This window comes from Neopelma chrysocephalum, unplaced genomic scaffold, assembly GCF_003984885.1.
Source record: "Neopelma chrysocephalum unplaced genomic scaffold, ASM398488v2 Primary Assembly neopelma1_119, whole genome shotgun sequence".
In the NCBI taxonomy this organism is placed as follows: Eukaryota; Metazoa; Chordata; class Aves; order Passeriformes; family Pipridae; genus Neopelma; species Neopelma chrysocephalum.
The window spans coordinates 1,029,345-1,050,404 of record NW_020897781.1 but is presented as its reverse complement, the minus strand read 5'-3'; the positions used below and the strand labels follow the sequence as shown (position 1 = coordinate 1,050,404).

The 21,060-nt window shown below is 39.8% G+C and overlaps 1 protein-coding gene across 6 annotated transcripts in view; it reads right to left on the bottom strand.

Moving 5' to 3' along the window:
• Window positions 1–21,060, bottom strand: part of RTEL1 (regulator of telomere elongation helicase 1) — a 45,930-nt gene that overhangs the window by 18,393 nt on the left and 6,477 nt on the right. For all 6 annotated transcript variants that reach the window (XM_027697375.1, XM_027697377.1, XM_027697376.1 and 3 more), the window contains exons 10-26: window positions 20,263–20,416; window positions 19,890–19,928; window positions 19,170–19,248; window positions 18,427–18,524; window positions 17,087–17,142; window positions 14,361–14,438; window positions 13,453–13,534; window positions 10,170–10,302; window positions 9,736–9,849; window positions 8,240–8,280; window positions 7,688–7,773; window positions 6,805–6,882; window positions 6,021–6,098; window positions 4,670–4,813; window positions 3,796–3,911; window positions 2,712–2,835; window positions 1,379–1,532 (exon numbers count right to left, since the gene is read on the bottom strand). In XM_027697375.1, coding sequence (XP_027553176.1) covers window positions 1,379–1,532; window positions 2,712–2,835; window positions 3,796–3,911; window positions 4,670–4,813; window positions 6,021–6,098; window positions 6,805–6,882; window positions 7,688–7,773; window positions 8,240–8,280; window positions 9,736–9,849; window positions 10,170–10,302; window positions 13,453–13,534; window positions 14,361–14,438; window positions 17,087–17,142; window positions 18,427–18,524; window positions 19,170–19,248; window positions 19,890–19,928; window positions 20,263–20,416 — 1,654 coding nt within the window. The remainder of the gene's footprint in view (window positions 1–1,378; window positions 1,533–2,711; window positions 2,836–3,795; window positions 3,912–4,669; window positions 4,814–6,020; window positions 6,099–6,804; window positions 6,883–7,687; window positions 7,774–8,239; window positions 8,281–9,735; window positions 9,850–10,169; window positions 10,303–13,452; window positions 13,535–14,360; window positions 14,439–17,086; window positions 17,143–18,426; window positions 18,525–19,169; window positions 19,249–19,889; window positions 19,929–20,262; window positions 20,417–21,060) is intronic.

Here is a 21,060-nt window from a genome sequence, read left to right as displayed (position 1 = left end):
TCAAGTATTTGTTACCACAACCTGGTAGATTGCTTTCAAACTTTCCCTGAAGTGATGGTCTTATTTAACCTCAAAACAGCTTAGGATCAATGGGTAAAAGTCTTACTGCTTTAATTACTTCAGCTTTGTGGATTTCCCCAAAACTGGGTTTCTAAGAGATTTCTGGATGAAACACGATTTATTATTTTTAAAGAGAACAAGTTTTTTTAAAGCCTATAGTTCTCACAGTATCAGTACCTATAAGACACTGTCACCAAGGTTGCAAGAATACATATTTCCACTAATCAGGATCCAGGTATATTTGGTTTTAAATATAAGGATTTAGAGCTGCAAGTAGGGTTAAATTAGTATCACTTTGATACTTCTATAAGTCATTCTCTTAAAAAACGTATTTCCACTACTTTGAGAAATTACTTCAACAGCCAGTTACTAAGAAAAGTCACCATTTTGAGGAGAATGGGAGCATATTGTGATATAAATTGAAAAGTCAGTACAAAAACCTCTAGACAAAACTATGATTACAGGCGAGTTCGACTTTGCAGTTGATGCAAAGCAACTGAAAATTCCTTTCAAAACAGGCAATGCAGCTTCTTCCCTTCACCTCCAGTCCCACATTCCAGCCCATCCTTTGAGCTGGATCTACCAGTCAAGGGGATGGAAGGTGAATTGCTTTGGCAAAGCTCATCTGCTCACTCTGCAGTTGCACTAGAGATGGACTCACATCAAAGGAAGGAGCAAAACTGCACAGCTGGGAATTGACGGGGGGAAAAAAGTGGCAGCCAAAGTAATCCCTTTCAACAACAACTAGCAGTCAACACTGGCTTAAATTTAATGTCAAGTCACCCTCACACTTGCTCATAACTAGTTTGAAACCAGAGCTTTAAACACAAGTGCATTGTTCTGTTCCAAACCAGCAAGCAATCTAGAGTGCTGAAATATCTGACATGAGAAATGCTTTATTCTGCAGCATTAGCTAACCACAAAATTTAAAACACTGTTTTGTTCCAATGACCTTTTTTTTGTTTTCTTAGCCAGATTACTGAGTAAGAGTCGTTTATACAACAGGATGGAAGAAGAACATATTGAAGTCAGTGTTAGTCAGAAACATCCAGTTCTCATTTTCAAAGCTACCTGTGATATTCCACCAAATTCCTGTTCTGCGGGGCACTTTTTCAGGCCCCATCTGCCTCTTTGCTCTGTAATTACAACCGGTTTCCTCCCTTTTCTATTGCCTAACTATGTCCCTTCTGATCAGATGTTTCCATCAGTCTTTGAACTCTCCTTGCTTTCTTTCCCATTTCATTTTCTAGTCTCTTGATCCTCCTTTTCTTGGTTCAGCTCAAAACAAAAAGATGTATCTGTGAGGACACAAACCTACCTTTCCTTTTCCTCTTCAAACTGGGGACATGGTCATCCAAGTTTTTCGCTTTTTTGACGGAGGGGATCTGCTCAGATGAAGTAGATGGTGCTGAACTGCTGTCACTTAGGGAACCAGCGTGGCCAGGAGGGCACTGGGGCAGGGGTGGGGGCATCTGCAAGCAGTTTGCAAAGTGTTACAACAGGCAAAAGCCATTTTTCTACTCTGCTCCCTTTGCAACCAAAAATCTCAGCAACAACCCAAAGACATCTCCTTTTCCCCAAAAAACCCTTGATAGCATGATTGTTAAACACTCTGGATTTATGGGCTTTTGAAGAAAAGGATCAAGCAGCTTGGAAGTGACACAGATGAAGTGCAGTAAGCAGGTTCAGCACTAAGTGAGCTGGTACCAGAAAAAGGATCATGACCTCCTAAAGAACAACCGCTTCCTAATGCTATCCCTGCAACAGCAGCTTCTTCTGGCAAAGCACATCAGACTGTGGTTCTCATTTACCACAAAACTCTCACTGATGATCAGAAAAGATCAAGTAATTCAGTATCACCCATCTGTAACTTATTTGTCTGAACAACTTGTATTTCCCTAAAGTGTCTTCCAGGAACTCATCCAAGTCTGTATGTGAAATTTTAAGTGTTTATTTTAATCTTAACCTCCATTTTGGGAACAAAGAATTCTCTGTTCTGGCTTCCAGCCTGTTTCTTTCTGTAACTTCCTCCAGTCAATTAGGAAGTCTTTTTACAATATTACTTTTTACATCAAGGAACTATTACAGACAACACTTGCTTCTTAATGCTAAGAGAGAAGCTGTATTAGTAAAGATGACCCAGTGATGAACTGCAATAACAACCGATAGTTTGTCTTACTCTTTATACCAGTCAGCTTCAACTTAAATGTGAGGTTATGACTGATTCTTCCACACACATGCCCTCTCCCTGAGGTAAAAAGCTTTTGGATGCCAACATCGGTTCCAGGATTTGAACAACATCCAATAGAGGCCATGTTTATTCAGGAGGAACCGGAAGAGGAAGTTATTTTTGTGATCTAACCTAGTGAGTTGCCCAGCATAACAACAACATCCTGCCCCAGCTCACCCTTGGAGAAAGAGGAGGCATATCTTCTTTCCTGTAAATCTTCCAATGCTTAGAAGTGACAAGTGACTCTGTGTTAAGTCCTGTGAGGAGTGACAAGCTGGACTCAATGATTATTATGGGTCCCTTCCAATCTGACATCATCTGTGATTCTCTCACATTTCTGACCTGGTTTAGGATTCCCAGTCTCCAACACTATTTAGTAAATCTGCTGTGTGTTTTGTGAGGTTTTTTTATAGACACTTACAATTTCTTGAGCAACACGGAAGAAGAGGGAGACACTTCTGACTGCGTGGCCAAAGTTGTCATAAACACTCACGTAAGGACGGACCCAGGAGGGCAGTTTGCCTCTTACATCACCAATTGTGAACCTGTATACGATTGGAGAACAAGAGAATTATTTGCCAGGTTGGACTAAATTAAATAAACAAACTCTAGATCAGTGTCTAAAGGGAAAAGGGAGGAGCAGCAAGACAACTGGAGTTTGAAACAGTGCAGTAAATATAATGGGGTGATGTCTTCACTCAAGAGAAAAGGGCTTTGTTGATACCACATACCAGGCAATCAGGCAAATCCTATCTTTTGTCCATAAAATCTGTAACTGGGCAACATGAACAGTAGTACTGAACCCAGACTGTCCCCAGCCGAGCCTCAGCATTGATGCCTATCAAACTCTTATTACCTATAATGTACCTATTATATTAATTAACATTTTATGAAAGGATATTAATGCAGTATAATATTACTGTAGTATATTGATATACATAGTATTGTTTCTCTAATATAATCTGTCCTCATTCCCATCCTCCTCAAAACAATGCAGTGCTGGTGACTGCCTTCTCAGGTGAAAGATGGAGAAAATGCAAAACCACAAATTATTATCACATAATTTCCAGAGGTATTAGGAACATGAATTCAACAAATTGGTTCATTTTCCATTAATATCATTAATCACCTTCTGCAGCTCCAAGACTGTATATTTGGGGAGCAGAAGACAACAATCTGGTTACTTTCTTAAAGCGGTGCAATATTTATATAAATTGCTACTTTAAATAATTCAACTATTATAAACTGCAGCTTTCTTCAGAAGCAACATCAGCACATTTATATACAAAGTAGCCATGCTGGGATATAAAGTTGTTGATGTTGCTGACGCCACATCCCTGAAGTGTCCAAGGGAAGCCTGGACGGGCCTTGGAGCAACTTGGTCTAGTGCAAGGTGTCCCTGCCCATGGCAGCAGCTTGGAATGAGATGAGCTTTAAGATCCCTTCCAACCCAAACCATTCTGGGATTCTGTGGTGTTTGCTTGTGTCCTAGAGCCCAGGTGTACCTGTGGTCACACAGGAAGATGGCACCGTAGTCCTGGCGGTGCCTGATGACCCGGCCGATCGCCTGGTTGACAGCCCGGGACGCTTGCTGACTGTACCACTCACGCCCAGACAGGTACTGCAAGAGGTGGCAGGAAGAATTCATATTATTTATCAGGTGAAATGTTTTCCCCATGCTGTACAGTCACTATGTTTTTCTAAAGAAATTGAAAAAAAAAAAAAAAGAGGCATTTGACAAGAGGCATTGACAAATCTCGAAGAGCCGAAGAAAACCAAACACAGGTTGACTCAAATACCACATCTGAATTACAGAGCACAGAAAACTCCAGTAGCAACGTCCAGCCTGAGGAGCTATTTCATAGAAGGTGCACTGACAGCCTTGGCAGTACGACAGACTCACCATATTATTTAAGAATGACTGTGCTGCAGAACAAACTAAATTATAACACCATTCATTTTTGTGCCTAAAGTAATAATAAACCAAACTCAAACCAAACCACAAAAACCCTAACACACACTACCACACCCCCTAACCCACAATCCCCAAACTAGCCAGCACAGGCAATTCTTCCTGCTCACGCTCTCTCTGGATGAAATAAATCCCTCAGAGAGAGAAACGCACATACAAAGATTTTTGACTTAAACTTTGATTACATCCTTTTTTTGAGCCTATATTTGTTTGAGACTGTGCCACTGGAGACAGAATTTGAAAACAAGGTGACTACATTTGTGACAAGCTCCCAAGGTTGTCTGGCTTTTTGATATCCATGCTTCCACAGGGCTGGGAGAAAAAAATCCAAACCCCACAGGGACAAGAGGGAAAAACGATAACACGAACCTGCAAACAGCCACCAGTGAAAAGCTGCCCAGTCTTACCTGTGCACCTGCACCACTTCTCTTCATTTCATCCAGAAATTGCATCTTCAAAATGACTCTGGGCTCCATACGAGGGGGAAATGGAAGCCCAGTAATGATGACTCCTCGTCCATTTATATCTGCAAAGTCCAAGCCTTCACTGGCCTGAAGAGACAGAATTTTCCATTATCAACAGGGTTTGAAGTGCCATTTCAGAGCAATTCAGCAGTTGTTGGCCTTTTTTCTCCATTCAATTAATTCTCTGGCCAAGTGTAGTTTATGAATAGATTATGAATAGCTTCAACTATATTTTTTGCTTTTATTACCAAGACTTTAAACTTGTTTTTTTCCTCCAGCAGACCCTGACAAAGCATAGCTCAGCCAACACTGTTAATGCCTGTCTTATTCCCAGATAAACACTACAGCTGTATTGAGAACATCCTAAATGTCAGTCAACACCTCTGTTTAAACCATCCATACCCTGACTTGTTAACAAGACATGGTAAGAACACAACAAACCTTCTCTGACAGTAAGAATTAACAGAATCATTCCAAAGCAATAACAGAAACCTGCCAGAAATCTGCTCAGAATTCAGACTACAGTGCCATGTCCACCAGCTGTGCTGCTGACATCCCATCAAGTATTTGTCACTCACGTGCCCTGTACACGCTCACTGTGCTGGCAAATCACTTAACAAAATCAGAGAATCAAACAGACTGAAAAATAATTAGAGGGGAAAAAAAGTTGGTTTGTTTTGCAGCTGAATCAAGTTCTCCAATCTCAGCTATGAGACTGGAGAGAGCTATGTCTTTTCTTCACTGACCCAAAAACCTCTTTGGAGACTGGGACCAAAGGTTCAAAACAAGTTGGGTCTTCTCTTGCTACACAGTAAGCAGCAGCAAAAAGGCTCTAAGAGTAATTTCTGATTTTGCAAATGTTTCTACTGATAAACATAAGTCAATTTATCAGCATTGGAAAATGTAAAGGAAAGGCCATCAAATGTGTCCAGAGAACATGAAGATAATGTGTTTTGAAGCTAAGGAATACTTTTGGTTTTCAGCAGTGCTGTTCTAACATGCTTGATTACAATTCTCCAAAACAATTCTCATCTAATGTGTTAAGTTTTTGGTGAGCAGCCAACACGAAATATAAGTTACACATCTATTTTAAAGAAATCAAATATGTGTCCCTCTAATAGTAACAGCAATGAGGCAGACATAAACGTGACCTAATTTTGGAAAAGCTTCAGGGCACTTGGTTTTATCCCCACATATAATTACAGTCAAATAACGGAAATGTACTGAAATCCAGAGTGATGTTTTTTGTGTCAACTCTATAATCTTATCTCAGATGAAAGAAATTCCCAGTTACCTTCCCCCGACACACTGCCAAAAATGCAGCTCCATTGGACTTAGGACAGACGACTTTGTCATAGTAGGCATCAATCACCTAAAATATAAACAAGTTTAAGTAAGAGCAGGAATGTTATTATCCTGTACTAACTAAATTTGACTTGTACACTAAGATCTCAAACGTGATTAATTTGGCTTAGTACAATTGTGTTTGCTTTCAATATGAGGAGCCATTTTCTTAGCAAAACCTTTACACCACTATGAAATCTAGAACACATCTGGGTAAGCATAAAAGATTAATGTCAGATACTTCTGATAAGAAGGTAAAACATGGACTGTCTTGTGTTTCTGCAGATCCTTAAGTAAAATTGGCAAACCAAGAAAGCAACTCACAGATATTATTTACTCTAAGAAGCAAACAGAAGGGCTATAAATAAACAGATGACACTGCACAATTCTTCAATGCTGAAAGCATGATGAGCTGGGAGGAAAAGTCCTGCAGAACATTAACAAATGCTGACTATTCAAGCGACAGCTTTCTACCAGCTTGATTACTCAGCACATGTGTATTTTAGCTGCTGTTACATCACCGGATTTAAGTGAAGACTGTACCCTGCACAACCAGCCAAGAGAGGACAAGAAGGATGCACAGAAGAATTACACTTCAAAGAAGCGCTCAGAGTTTTAATTTCATCCTAGGATAAAAATTTGGGTGTTTTGCACCTAAACACATCTTAGAGGGGGTATTTAAACATAAACACAGTTTCTGAAGATGACAGAGGTATGTAATGCAAATAATCAACCTCTGAAAAGCTTCCTTTGTTCCTGGGTTCCACAAACATTGGCTTCACTTCTTCTATTCTTTTAGCAAAATCATGCTCCTGTTAAACAGACAAGGAACAGATCAGAAATGTCACGTCAAAGTGAGCACATACCAGAAGTGCCCACAAGAACAGAAACGCTCAGAAGTGGTCACTGCTTCCCCACCACAGCCTGTTCCTCTCTTGCCAAACACAGCAAGAGATGGAAGCAGAAACAAGCACAATCTCAATAGCACCAACAGTGATTCCTTGCAGTTGGTGCACCTCAGATATTAGGCAGGTGGGAGAGTTCCAACACTCATCTCCCAGATCCCACACCATGACAACTCTGCCCCTGCATTCACTTTCAAGAAGGAGCATTTAACTGTTCTAGCAAGTCTCACCAAGGACACTCAAGTTATGGGCATAGAATTCACAAAAGTTACAGCTGCAATGGTTACAATTAAAAGTGAAATGCTCACATTGGGACTTTCCCCCCGCCAAGGGTTGAAAGACTCAGACCAATTCTAATTTGGGAGGTTTAATAAGGAGAAGTTTGGTGAAATTAAATGAAGTGTGAGATCAGATGAGATTGTACATTAAGATTCTTTTGGGTTTGGTTTCTACACCACTGCACTCCAGTGTACTGTGATCAAAATAAAAGAAGCCTGACCAGATTTCATAACTTAGTTATTAGAAAAGGATTTTTCATACATCCCAAAATGGCTTGGGTTGGAAGGGATCTTTAAGATCATCTAAGTTCCAACTCCCTGCCATGAGTATGGAACCTTCCACTAAAAGGTTTTTAATTACCATGGTTAAATAACTACAAACTGTCCAGTGTGTGTAACCAAACCACCAAATCAAGGCAGAGCAATAAACATACTCTCCAGTATTCCAGGCTCTTATCCATGACAGGATATGACGGGAAGAACACCAACAGCCCATGTGGTACAACTCGCACAATGTTACCTGCAACGAGAGAAACAAGTGTGTAGCTGAGGACTTTTTCATCCTGGGATGGAGAACCCAGACTGCAGAGGAAAAACAGCAGAAACAAGACAAGAAATTGCACTGATTTCATGTGATCCTTAATTGCTCTGCAAATGGCCCTTGGCTGCATCACCTCTAATTTTCTATTTTCTGTCACCTTCTGACTGTGTTTAGGAATCACATTTTTGACCCACACACAAACTCCTGACAATAAAAATTTACTCCTGACTTGGAAACATTAAGCCAGGGACTCAAACTCATTTTTGTGTGCTATCACAGCAGCCAGCTGCCTGAGCAAACAGAAGTACACAAAACCAGACAGTGTTCAGATCTGCACTGTGATCTTTTACCTTCCTCTTATTGGACCTTCTTTAATATTGTTCTTCTTAGATTTCTAAAAACTGTGGTCACCAACTCATTTCTGAAATCCACACACTTCACTTACCAATTGTTTTTCCCAAAGAAGACAAATAATCCTCTGAAAACCTACAAAGAAGAAAAATAAAGTAACATCACCGTAGTTCCTTTCCTATGTTTTTCATACACATCTAAATATCATAATCATCTAAAATCTAAAACAGCATATCCAGACTCCCAATTGCTCTCCTTCCTGTGGCAGGCACCCATACCAAGGACAAAAATTAGTAATACCTTGACTACACTTTACTAATACTATGAAATATTCCTATTACTAAGCACAGAAGATCATCTAAACTTCAAAATGCACAAATAGAAATGGGAAGCCACATGAGTTTTATGATTAATACTAAGAACATAAAAGTGAGAGTTCTGCCAGAAAAGCCTACAATGCTGCCAAGCCTGCTAATGTTAAAACTATTTAAAATAATTATTGATCAACTAGGTGTGGTTGCTACAGGGCAAAAAGGGTGAATTTGGTTACTGTGGTTATTATTTACTCATAGTAAATATCCCTTCAGCTTCAACTGAAAAGCCCTGCTCTCCAATGAGCCATATTTATGTTCTTCCAGCCCTGACTGAAAACTCACCTGTTCTCTCATGTCTTCAGGTTTCTTTGGGTGCCCTGTAGTTCTGTGTACTGTTTTCCCAGAAAAATTATACATGCAGGGAAAAAACCTAACACAGATATTTTTATAAGACCTACATCACCAGTATCACCACACAGATGTTGCCAAAACACAGTGAACTCTGTGAATTCCCTTCTTTCAAAAAAAGCCTCGTTCTAGCCCTTAGCGGGGGTGGAATCCTCAACTTTCCCTCTCTAAAAGACAGTATCTTCAACAAAAATAAACTGAAATGGCACATTAAACTTCTGAAGATGACAAATGCAGCCTGAGGTTTTTTTCAGACTACAGCTTCTCTGTAAAGATCCATTACAGATGCTGAGTCCTCTTCCAGTTCTGTGGAACATCTGGCCTTCTCTGCCAGCAGCAGAAGCACTGTCTGCTCTGAACAGCACAAAGACAGAGGCAAAACGATGGAAGACCAGAGAAAAGCAAGAAAAACGATGAAGAAAAGCTTGACAAACATTTGGATATGTTTTCCTTAAGAAGGCAACACAGAGCTGAAAGAGAGACTGGTTATGGTGAGAAGCTTTAAATATAAAAATAGTTGTGGTAAACGTGTTTCAGTCAATTAAGCCTTCAGCTAAGAAATTTAGGATGGGGTTCCATATCTGTGAGGGTGGACTGCTCTGTAATAGACAGGGTGGAGGTCCAAGCTGAGGTTGGCCAGGGCCATTAAGGACTATCAATGCCTCGACATCTGACCCATTCCAGACCTAAAGTTCTAAACTCTAAATTTTCAATAGTAGCAGTTAAAGGGTGTTGTTATTCAGCACAGTGTGTATCCAAGAAAAGCACTACAGAGACCCCCTTACTTCACTAGCATCCTCCTGTTAGCAGAACCCAAAATGCTGGAACCCAAAACTTCAAAGCAGAATTCCACATGGAAGTTCATTACCTTCTTTCATAGGTAGAAGAAAGCACAGCTCCATCAGGTCCTTTTGGAATGATCCCAACCCAGAGCTGGTGTTTGTCGATAACATGAGGATTCTCCAAGCAAACAGGAAAAGGGCTAAAGAAACACAAAGGGAAGATCCCAGTCACACTCATTGTGTGATCCCCTACAGGTTACCAGTTCCAGAACCACAGAATGGTTTGGGTGGGAAGGGACCTTAAAGTTCATCTTATTCCAACCCCCTGCCATGGGCAGGGACACCTTCCACTAGCCCAGGTTGCTCCAAGCCCCGTCCAACCTGGCCTTGGACACTTCCAGGGATGGGGCAGCCACAGCTTTTCTGGACAAATACTCAAAAACCCTGAGATAAAACCTAAAATCACGAGAGCAGATTTGCACTTTCAGGAATGGCACTGTTCCCACATCCAGGTACTCACATCTGCATTTCCATCGTAAATGATGAGAGAGGGGAGAGAGTCCCACTTGTGAGGATAATTGTCCTGACTCCCTGTCGAACGAGCTCGTGCATGCTGTGGCCAGGGCTGAAACACCAATAGCTTAAAGTCTTTCCTGTATCAAATAAAGAGAAAACACTAAGAAGCAAGTTTAAGTGGAAAACTTAGCATATGGCACATTGCACATGAACTTCTGAAAGTAAAATGGGCAGCATTTGAAGGTAAAATTCCAGATCTGTGGTTCTGCTTTGATCCTTCCCAGATTTCATTATTCATTAAAAGGTCATTGCTCCCTCATAATATACTAATACAAGAAAACATCTTCAAGTCTGCGCTTGCTTGGGAAAAATTACCCTTTATCCATGAGGAATTTCCAGTGGCTATAAACCTTTCATCTAAACTTTCCACTTTCCCCACAGTCAACTGCCAAACCTTTCAGCTCAAATCTTCTGTGGGATGTGGATATGCAGTAAGTGTGACACTGGAAATCAACAGTTAGAATGGTTATCAACAGAAAGAATATAAAGAAACACCAATCATTTATATCACTGCTCAGCTCAGAGTTGTACCACTGTTGGCTTTGCCGAAAACTTCGCACCAGCTTCTCAGAGACACGGGAACAGGGGAAGGAAACAAACATCTACATCAAGAACAAGGGCAGCCAAATAAAACATGAGCTTTTGTTTCTGATTCCATTCTGTATAATTAGTTTCAGTGGAAAAAAAATAAGTACCTACATCCAAGTATCTGTGCCTGTCTTTTAAATTTACAGACTTCACTCCAAGCCTGTATTTCCAAAAAAAAAGCTGACGTTTTCAGGAAATCCCCATTAATATCTGTCCAGTGAGTCACTTACTGCTTAGAATTAAAAGAGAACATCTATCCTTAGCTAAAGTTTTGCCCTTCCATCTCATTTGGGCAAACTCGTACAGACAATGCCCAAATTCTAGAAAAATCACATTCCAAAATTTAGTGAGATTTCTATCTCTCTAACTCACACTAAGAATTGGTGCAAATCAGCTTAGATCTGTATGTGGACAGGCCAAAAAGTATCCACAGACAAGAGCAAACTCACGTCAGGAGCCCAAGGAATTCCAGCATAAAAGCAAACTGGGCCAATATGGGATGGCCTGGAGTAGGACACCAACCCCTCACATTTCCCTCACCAGTGCTCAGCTGGAAACAAACTCCTCTAACCCAGCATGATGACTGCCAGACACCAGTTATCCAGTTCCTGGAGAGCTTGGGATTGCAGTACATTTTTAGTCTGGTGTGTTGCAATTATGTCTTTAAGTTTAACAATCTTAAATCCATTTTAAAGGTCCCGTTCGCCAGAAGGAAGTGTTGGGTGTCACACAAAGCAGATCCCTGCAGCAGCTCTTTCCATTCCTGGCACAAGGACAGCTAAATCCAAGGAGAAATGGCTTGCTAATACTTTGCAACGGTGACTTAGAGCAAATCAAGAGTAAGGGTGTTTTATCTTAATGTAAAACTGCAACAGTTCAATATTGGTGACATATTTGTGCATAGATGGCTCGGGCAGGAATCTCATCAGCTATCCCAAGCTATGCCCCTTCTCCTCACCAATTGCAGTTTGTAGAGAACAATGCTTGAGTGGATAATTTCCACCAAATTATTGGAAAACAGCTATTCTTAAATGCTTAAACCATTTCTATACCATTAACTATACCACCACAGGAAACCAGAGACTTGATCAGTCATGTCTGGCCTCTGCTAGGCTTGCACATAGCACAAGTCTCAACAAGCTCGGGTCTGTTGCACAGGTACTTGTAAATATGGTTTTTATTTGAAAAGTAAATATATCAGAATGCATCTACTAAGTCACAGAATTCTCTGACTGCTCTGTATTTTTGTGTACAAATCCTCCAAATTATGCAATAAACTCAAAGTGTTTGTAGTAGCCTTTTCCTGAACAGATCTTTAACTAAATCTACTTAGATTTATTCCTGTAACTTTAAACTCCAATTGAGCAACATCTCAGGAAAACATCTGCAGATAACCAAACAGTACTAAATTTGTGGAAACATTTAAGGGGATGTTATGTGCAAACCCACTAAATTCGTGGAAATTCATTCTTTGAAAACCGTTACTTTTGTCCTTGAAATAAAAGGGACTTCTGTGAAACACATACTTACATTATTGAGCACTTAACTAAGTTGATAGTTATGAGGCAAAGTATGTACAAAGATCCTTGGAGAGTGTTCTATTAAGAAAGATAAAGGGATCTGTATTTCTCTAATCAGAAAACCTTTTGTTTTCCATCTAATTATTAAAAAAATATATTAAAAAATGAACGTTGAAGTCCAACAAAGCCAAGCTTGGTGCAGCTTTATAGGAGGCTTAGGATAAACTTTGATTCAGAAGCCAAGTTTCTTTTCTTCTAAATATGTTGTTTTGAAGCATGGCTATATCGAGGTTATTCCAGATCCCAAGTTCTGCAGAGCATAAGGAACAAAATAGGTGGGAAGAGAGAGACAAGGAGAGGGAGAAATCTCAGCTGAACAAGGACTGAAAAGTATAGTTGAGGCTGAAACTATCAAGAACTGACAACATGCTCTGAAGAACTTAGGAAGTTGCTCAAAGTAGGTCATCCCAGAGAAGGCAACAGTGCCCCAAGGTATGACATTTTATGGCAAAGAATTACATGATCACAAGATCCCTGTCAAATCACTGCAGAGCTTCACAATGTAACACCTCCACAATGAGTCATTTCAATAGAGAACTTTCATGGAATTTACTCCTTTAATACCTTTGGCACGCTTTTTCAGCATTGTAGCTATACATGAGTCTCCTTCTTGTAAAAGGGTGGTTACAGGCCTTATTCAACACTAATTTTCTGTTTAACACAACAGTTATGCAGAGAAATACAGCTGGTATGAGGAGAAAAGAACATGTCATAAACCTTTGAATCAATCCCAAAGGAGGGTTTCCCAATCTTGGGCTGCTCTGAAGATTTTCTCTACACCAATACAACCAACCATTCCATCATGGAGATTATTTTCTCTCACTGGAATAATTGCCCAAGAAGAACTCCAGCAGTTCACAAAGCACCAAGGAATTTTTACACTGAGATGGTTTATGTCACCTGACCTTTAGAAGTAATTATAAAAGCAAAAAGCACCTCCCCAGCTTATTCTATCCACAATGGAGCTGTGCTTGTTTTCTTTTATTTGAACCAGAAAGGAGCAGTTAAGGAGTTTTCAATTCAGCTTTTCCATGAACCTCCCCAACATCAGTCCTGTACCTTGTTTTTTTGAAGATGATGAATTCCAGAGATCTGTCCTTTGTTTCTTTTTCTGATTACCATTATCCACATGAATATGTACCTGAAAGAAAATAAAAAAAACATTTCTAGAAATGGCTACAGAAAGGAACTTGCAGTTCATCCCTCAGAAAAGCTAGCCCACCTTAAGAGTAATTAATGTAATTAGTGTCACTCTTACAGTGTTACTAAGGCTGTATTATTTCCTCTTTCCTGTTTTGCTTCAAGTGTTTCATAACTTTCTAAGAACCAAAAAAGTTCATTCAACCAGCCATTCTGAGTCAGATTACGAGAGCAGCTTTGAGCAGAAACAAAGAACCTCATTATTTGGGTATTTCCACCAGCATAAAACATGCAGGCTAGAAATAAAATACTATTCTGGACTTGCTTCATTTGGCAACCAAAATAGCATTGAGTTTTAAACTTAATATGATATCCAGAAAAAGGTCTGTTCCTTACATTCATTATAGCAGCACAGCCCATAAGTTCTAAACTCTAAATAACCTGTAACAACTTCGAGGAAGGAGGTTCAGTGGTTCTGTTGAACTTGCTTGGCAATGGGCTAAACTAAAAAGAACAGATCATTGGAAGAACACAACAATTCTTGCATAATATGCAGTATCAAAGTTTTCAGAAATTCACATTTGCTGCACTTTCCTAATTTCATTTTAGTTTCTTCAAAAATTGCTGTGTAGCCCCCTTTTCTTCTCAGAATCTAAACTAAATACAGTTCCTTTGGTGGGGTTTTTTTGTTTTGTTTTGGTTTTTTCCCTTCCTGTAATTAACATCATCATTTGCTACACTGTCCACACCCTTCCAAATCTTGGACACACTAAGCACAGGGATGAAACAGCAGAGAGGAAAAACGCAGCACACAAAGCATCCCATACCTTGTAATATTTAGATATTGCCTGGCGTGGCAGGAAACCTGTTGTGCTGCCTTCTGGGGGATCGATGCTGAACACTGTCTGCAAAATGGAGGTGAACAGAATCACAGAATCACTGAGGTTGGGAAACACCTCCAAGACCACCGAGAGAAACCTGTGACCAACCCTCACCACACCAACCAGCCCAGAGCACCGAGTGCCACATCCAGCCCTCCCTCGAACACCCCCAGGGATGGTGACTCCACCACCTCCCTGGGCACTCTGTTCCAATGCATGACTGCCCCTTCTGTGAAAAAATTCCTCCATTTTTCCTGATGTCCAACCTGAGTCTCCCCCGGCACAGCTTAAGGCTGTTTCCTTTCATCCTGTCCCTTGCTCTCTGGGAGCAGAGCCCGACCCTCACCTGGCTCCTCGATCCTGTCAGGGAGTTGCAGAGAGTGAGAACGTCCCCTCTGAGCCTCCTTCTCTCCAGGTTGAGCCTCCCCAGCTCCCTCAGCCACTCCTGCTGCTCCAGACTCCTCCCCAGCTTCGTTCCCTCCTCTGGACCTCCAGGTCCTCAATATCTTTCTTGCCACAAAGAGGCCCAGAACTGCACACAACACTTGAGGTGAGGCCTCACCATTGCCCAGCACAGAGGAACAATCACCTCCCTGGTCCTGCTGGCCACACTATTTTTGATACATATATATTTTTGATTTTTGCTTCCAGCAAAATCCCAAATGTGTTTTTGCACTGAGAAGTACCTTCACAAAAGTTACTGCTGTGATAACCTTAAATATAGCTCCTTGCTCCTGTTATTTCATAAGACAGAGATTCTTGAATAAATGAGGTTTTTACAGGCGACTCCTGCTCACCACATGGCTCTCTCATTGTTCTAAAAATACAAGCCAGTATCTAAATATATTCAAACTATACAAATGACAGTATTATCACTCACACTGTTCATGACTCTAGCTCTGGATAAACAAACACATTCACAAGATCACAGTCACAACCGAGCATAGAAGAACTTTTTCAATTCCTTTAGACCAAAATGTCATCTGTGATACTCAACCCTAATAACACTCTGCTTAGAAAAACAATCAAGTTGTAATCATATCTAATGTCCATTAAATTAAAAGTTTCAATCAACAGTTATGCTTTTTCCCCTTTCCTGTATGTGATGTCCCAGGACAACAGATGATGCTGTTTCAAACACATGATGTTCCAGTTCAACTTCAATGACAACAGCTGTGGTTCTCAAATATTTATAACCTCTGTTAATTTTTCTAAACAAAATTTCTTCAGACATTTAAAAGGAATTACCCACGCTCATAATAATATCAGCTATTTGAAACAAGAAAGATGTTCTCCACCAGTGGGGAAAAAAAAATACAGTTCCTGGAAATATTTGCTTCTGAAAAATATCCAAAGATATGGTGATTTTGGTAAGTGTTCTTCAAAGAGGAAGAAAAAAAATTGTCTACTAATTGAAACAAGTTGATGATAAATTAAGACTCAAAGACAAGGCTCTGCAAGCACCAAGCACTGCATTTAACTAATGAAAACTCTGTCCTGGTCCTACTTTAAAATATCTCAGGATAGCAAATTATCCCATGGCAGATCATTTGCAGTAACTGTCCATGTGCATGTCCTCAGCAGCAGAAAAGGGATCTGAGCTTTCTCTTCCAAATTCAAATCACTATCCACAGCATAAAAGAGAACACACAGACAATTATCCCCAGGCCTGTAGCACAGGTCACTGGGATCAGGAGACCTCGCTCCTACTTCTGAATTTTCTCATCTCTCAGCTTTGAATCTCTGAGAAACTAATTTAAATTAGGCATAACCTCACCCTGCCCTCAGAACAGTGACATCACCACCCACTATAAATCATTTTGGTACCAGCGTACACAAATTGCTATTACTGTATCAGAACATACATAAAGGTTTTGTTTAACCACTCATAAAAAAATTAAATCCTGTGTATGCCACTGTAAATACACCCTCACAAACATCCATCCATTCAGAGTTCAGTATTGCAAACCTACCAGGACCATTTAAAACACAGACAGGTAGCTTGTCTTTATCATGCAGGCCTGCAAAGTTTGAATATATTTCTTCATTTTTAGTTTTAAATGGGGTGTTATTCTCTGGTGCCCCTCTGGACACATGTTGGACAGGCCACTGCCCCATTGTACCCCCTAATTTTATGGGGCTCAGAATTTTCATAATCAAAGTTTTGGAAGTGCACACTAGGGAGAGGACTGAAAGCATTATGTGGGTACCCACAGGTGTCACGTTCGGTTCCTGCAGCACTGAAAAGACTTTTGCTTTAGAGATCTCTTAAGTTAATAATTAAATGAAAAAAAAGCAGTTAAATTACCTTTTGTTTGCTTTTTATCCTTAGCCTGTCCTGTTATTTCATGAGAAGGTCTCGTATTCTGAAACGCTGTTGCTAAAAAGCAAAGAGCTCAATAACCCAGCTCCACCTGGTGGAAGCTAAATCCAGGCTAGTTTAAATCCAGCATCTCCAAAAGGAAAGACCAGAAATGCAAAAGAACAACCTGTGCAAAAACCACATTAGACCATCCCATCAGGCAGCAGCTTTCTCCTCAAAAACTATAGACTTGTACCACTGCACAAGTGTACACACCATCAACAATAAAATGGATCCAATGCCTTTCTACACCTTTTAAACCAACTCTTCTATCCTTCAGATGTTTATAGAAGAAACATTAATTATTTACCTGGATAATATCTGAGAGTTTATGCAATCCAGATGTATTGATAAATATCCCAGTACCTGGAGACAGAAACACACAATTCCTCTCACAATACAAATATACATCCTCTTGTATACATCCACATCTTATCTGAGCAGCTCAACATGCTGAATACAAAGCCTTTGAAACTATTATCTGAACAAGCAAATGATTTCAAGTTTTTCATCATTATTCAAGATGCAAGGAGAAACATAAAACTGGCATTGCACGCCAGAAAAATTGTAACACGCTGGGAAACTGTCATCTGAGAAAATTACATAAACTTCTTAAGGCTCCTCTAGACCAAAAATTGGATAGGAGCTAATCAAAACCAAGATAAACACATTTAAACTTTGCTTACTTTTTTCAAAAGCTCACATATCTTATATTAGTGTCACGGAAAAAAGAACAGAAAATTGACTAGTCCATTATGCAGAGAGAAAATTAACCTCTGCTAAAAAAACCTTGCTAAAAACCTTTGCTCCAGCTATAAATAGCCCTTCTCAATCACCTCTAGTGTGCTTGAAACAGTGATCAGAGGAGCAGCTAAAGGAACATATGAAATACATGGATGGTGGGGATTTGAGAGCAGAAATGATCAACAGATGCACCTGTCAAACAGCCTAAAAGGACAAAGATGCTGGGGAAAGAAAAAGGAAGGATAGATGTGTTGTCCTAGGATGCACTTGCAGAACTGACAGTCTATTCTAGTCCCTTCAATGTTTTTTTCTAAAGAGTCTGCTAGTAAGAACTAAATCATTTTCTTAACACATGTAGAAGTTGGAGAATTTTCTTTCCAGAAGGGCAAACTAAGAACAAGATGCTGGCAGACAGTAGAACAGAAGCTTGTTAAATCAAGGAAAAAAACCCCACATTATGTGATTCCCAACATTTCTATTTCTTGACTCCATTACCAGGGAAGAACTCGAGACACTAAAGGGGCCATCAGTAAAATGTCAACAAGCTTCACCCCACAATCCACCTGGTTTTGGAGAAAAATAGTGTCTGTGCAAAAATCCTCTATGGATGCACGTGGATGCACACCCACATGTTGGCACAGGCCCAGGTTTTGACACAAAGTGGTTCTTAAGATTAGTTCTGTTGCATGAACAGACAAAAAACATGTTTCCAAGCAGAGGACCCTGCTGCAAGTCTTAATAAAAAGACACAGGTCCTCACAGTCAGATTTTAGTTTTTAAAAGGTTTACAATCTAATTCTAAACAAAGAAGCCTTTCTCCTCCTCCCCCTTAACAATGCAAACTTCCAACCACCTGCACTAAAGAGAAAAGCCTGAGTGAAACAACTAACAAGTTTATACACTTACGGCCTGAAAGATACTGTAAAATTTGCTCCAGTGACTCCAAGAGGGAGGATTTCGTCTGGAATGTTATTTGAGCCTCTGCAAACAGATCAAAGATGTAGCTGCAATTTACAAAGAAAAAGCAGAAATGGGTAAACACTGTAGAGACTCACATGGACACAATTACTGTTACTCTTTTATAACAACAATTTCACCATCAAGCAGCAAAACATGTTTCTGTCTCCATGAGAAAGAAAATTTTACAAGAATTAAGTATTTCCTTATAAATAGAACGGATATTGACATGACAGAAAAGCACATTGATTACATCACTCCCATTTTCCATGATTTCTCTCCAACACATTAATTTAGAAGCAGATTTTTGCATGCAATTTCCGTGATTATTTTTACAATGTACAACAGGCATTAGTTTAGGTAGGAATAGACTTGCAGAGCTCTGAGGTACCTCAAACAGCTCCCTGCAGCATTGGTACCTGTGCCTAAATCACGACACAAAATTGAAAGCAGCTTTCTTCCAGCTCAGAATACCCAAGGCATACACACACATCCACTCTTGAAACACCAGTAAGTTCCACCAGAAACAATGATTACTACAGACAGAGGATTTAAAGAAACCCAAAGCTGTGAATAAATACTATTTCCAGAAACTAGAATAGAGCTAGAGCCCAACAGCTCACCCAGCTCTACCTGGGTCTAGAATTCGCTCTACTTTGAACATGTAAACTTATTAATGAGAAGAAATTTACCTTCCCTCTTTGGTGACTCCATTACCATTCAGTGGCAGCTCCACTGCATCAATAGCACTTTCTAGTTGAAGAAGAATTTCTTCAAGAGAATCAAGAGGGGAAAAAGTCAGGGTGCACAGAAACTCACTTCTGGGACATATCTAAGCCTCTTTTTCAAATGTACTTTATTACTAAGGCTGTTACCAAAGACAGCAGCCCAGCTGTTCTCTTCAGTCTGTAAACAAATCAAAATGACCAAAACCAATTTCCTAGGTATCATCTTTAAATATTCATATTCAACTCTAAGAACTTCCATGATCTCAATTCCTAGATGAAGCTTAAGTCACAAGATAAATGTTAAAACTCTTCTTTATAGACAGGGAAAGTTGGTTTTTGAAATGCTTTGTAAACATGAGACATCTCAAGCTTTTGCTGTTAACTTCAGGTAGCATCATGTTGTTCCAGCAGAACAATGCAAGTAATGTAATTCCAAGATCAGAAAACAAGGGAATTTCTAGTAAAGAAGGAAGCAATGCATTCATCTGCCAAATCTCTCTTCTTGAGAAAAAATTAACTAAACACTTCACAAAATTCTTGGAACAAGCCAGACAACTTAAGCTTCCATGGATGTCTCCATTACAAGCAAGGTCTATGGAAATGCTACATGAGCTTGATTTATAGTTGCTGACTTTTTGAGCCTGTTTCAACAACGGGTTTCAACAACACGAGATATAAGCTTACTCTTGATCTTTGCTATATCTTCGAGTTCCATGTTCAGTCCTGTTGAAGAAAGGAAAGATTTCAAAGAGGTTGTTTCACGCCTATTTCATTCCCAGTTTCTTTGTGCCTTTTCACAATTACAACTGTGAAGGGTAGAACTGTGTGTATGGAAAGACATCTTCTGTGTTCCCCTCCCTGTTATTTCCCTTGACCCCTCATGTCACACTGGTTTCATCATATCTTTCAGTGTCTGGCAGCAATTACTAATTAACAATAATTTATCTACTAACGAGAGGGTAAATTTCCGAGAAACTTTCCCTAAAAGTATTTCCCAGTTCTTGGAAGTGGCACCCTATAATCCCAGAGGAACAGCAATTTGTGGTTGCCAACAAACCTGAACTGGCCAACTCCATGTTGAATTCAGCATTGATTTCATTCTGTTGAACCACTTTGGCTTGTTCCTCCAGGACGACGTTTATCGCATCCATCGCCGAAGCCAAATCATAGGGAGTCAGGTCAAAAGAAGAGGACTCCTCACACAACTTCTCCTGAAATATAAGCAATGGAAGAATTTTTCTGACTGCTCTGTGTGCTGTTTGCTCAGGCAGTTTCAGAGATGATGAAGTCCAGATGACTGGGCTTGATTTCATTTCTGATCTCCACCTCAGGCCAGAGGACATTTTACAAGCACCTGAAGACTCTGACTTTTACTAAGTATCCTTTTTTCCTGAAATGTAGAACAGATTTTGCCTCTTCCATATTATTAACATTCTGCAGAGTACAGACAGTAATTGTTTGATGACAAACTGTTCAAACAGGAAATTTTTTACTTAGAGGATCAGTTCGTCCTTCAAAAAAGCTACTTCTGGTCCCTCTCACACTCTTAGAAAATACTTGTATCCCTATATTCACTCATAGGAAGATATGATCCTTGCCCCTCTTCATTTTGCAGAGATGAGGACATGGAGAATAAAGGGAAGGGACACCATGAAAAAGAAAACAAAAACAAAAAACCACAGTAAAACATTTATTATTCCTAAGTAAAACTTGGGCCAAAACATATGGCAGAATAAATAAATACTATTAAAGAAAAGGAAGGAAACATACTAACTTTCTATTAAAAAAGAAGTAATGATTTAAACACTCATAACGGACAAATTGACAAAACTGTCTCTGATTTTGAAAATTAAGT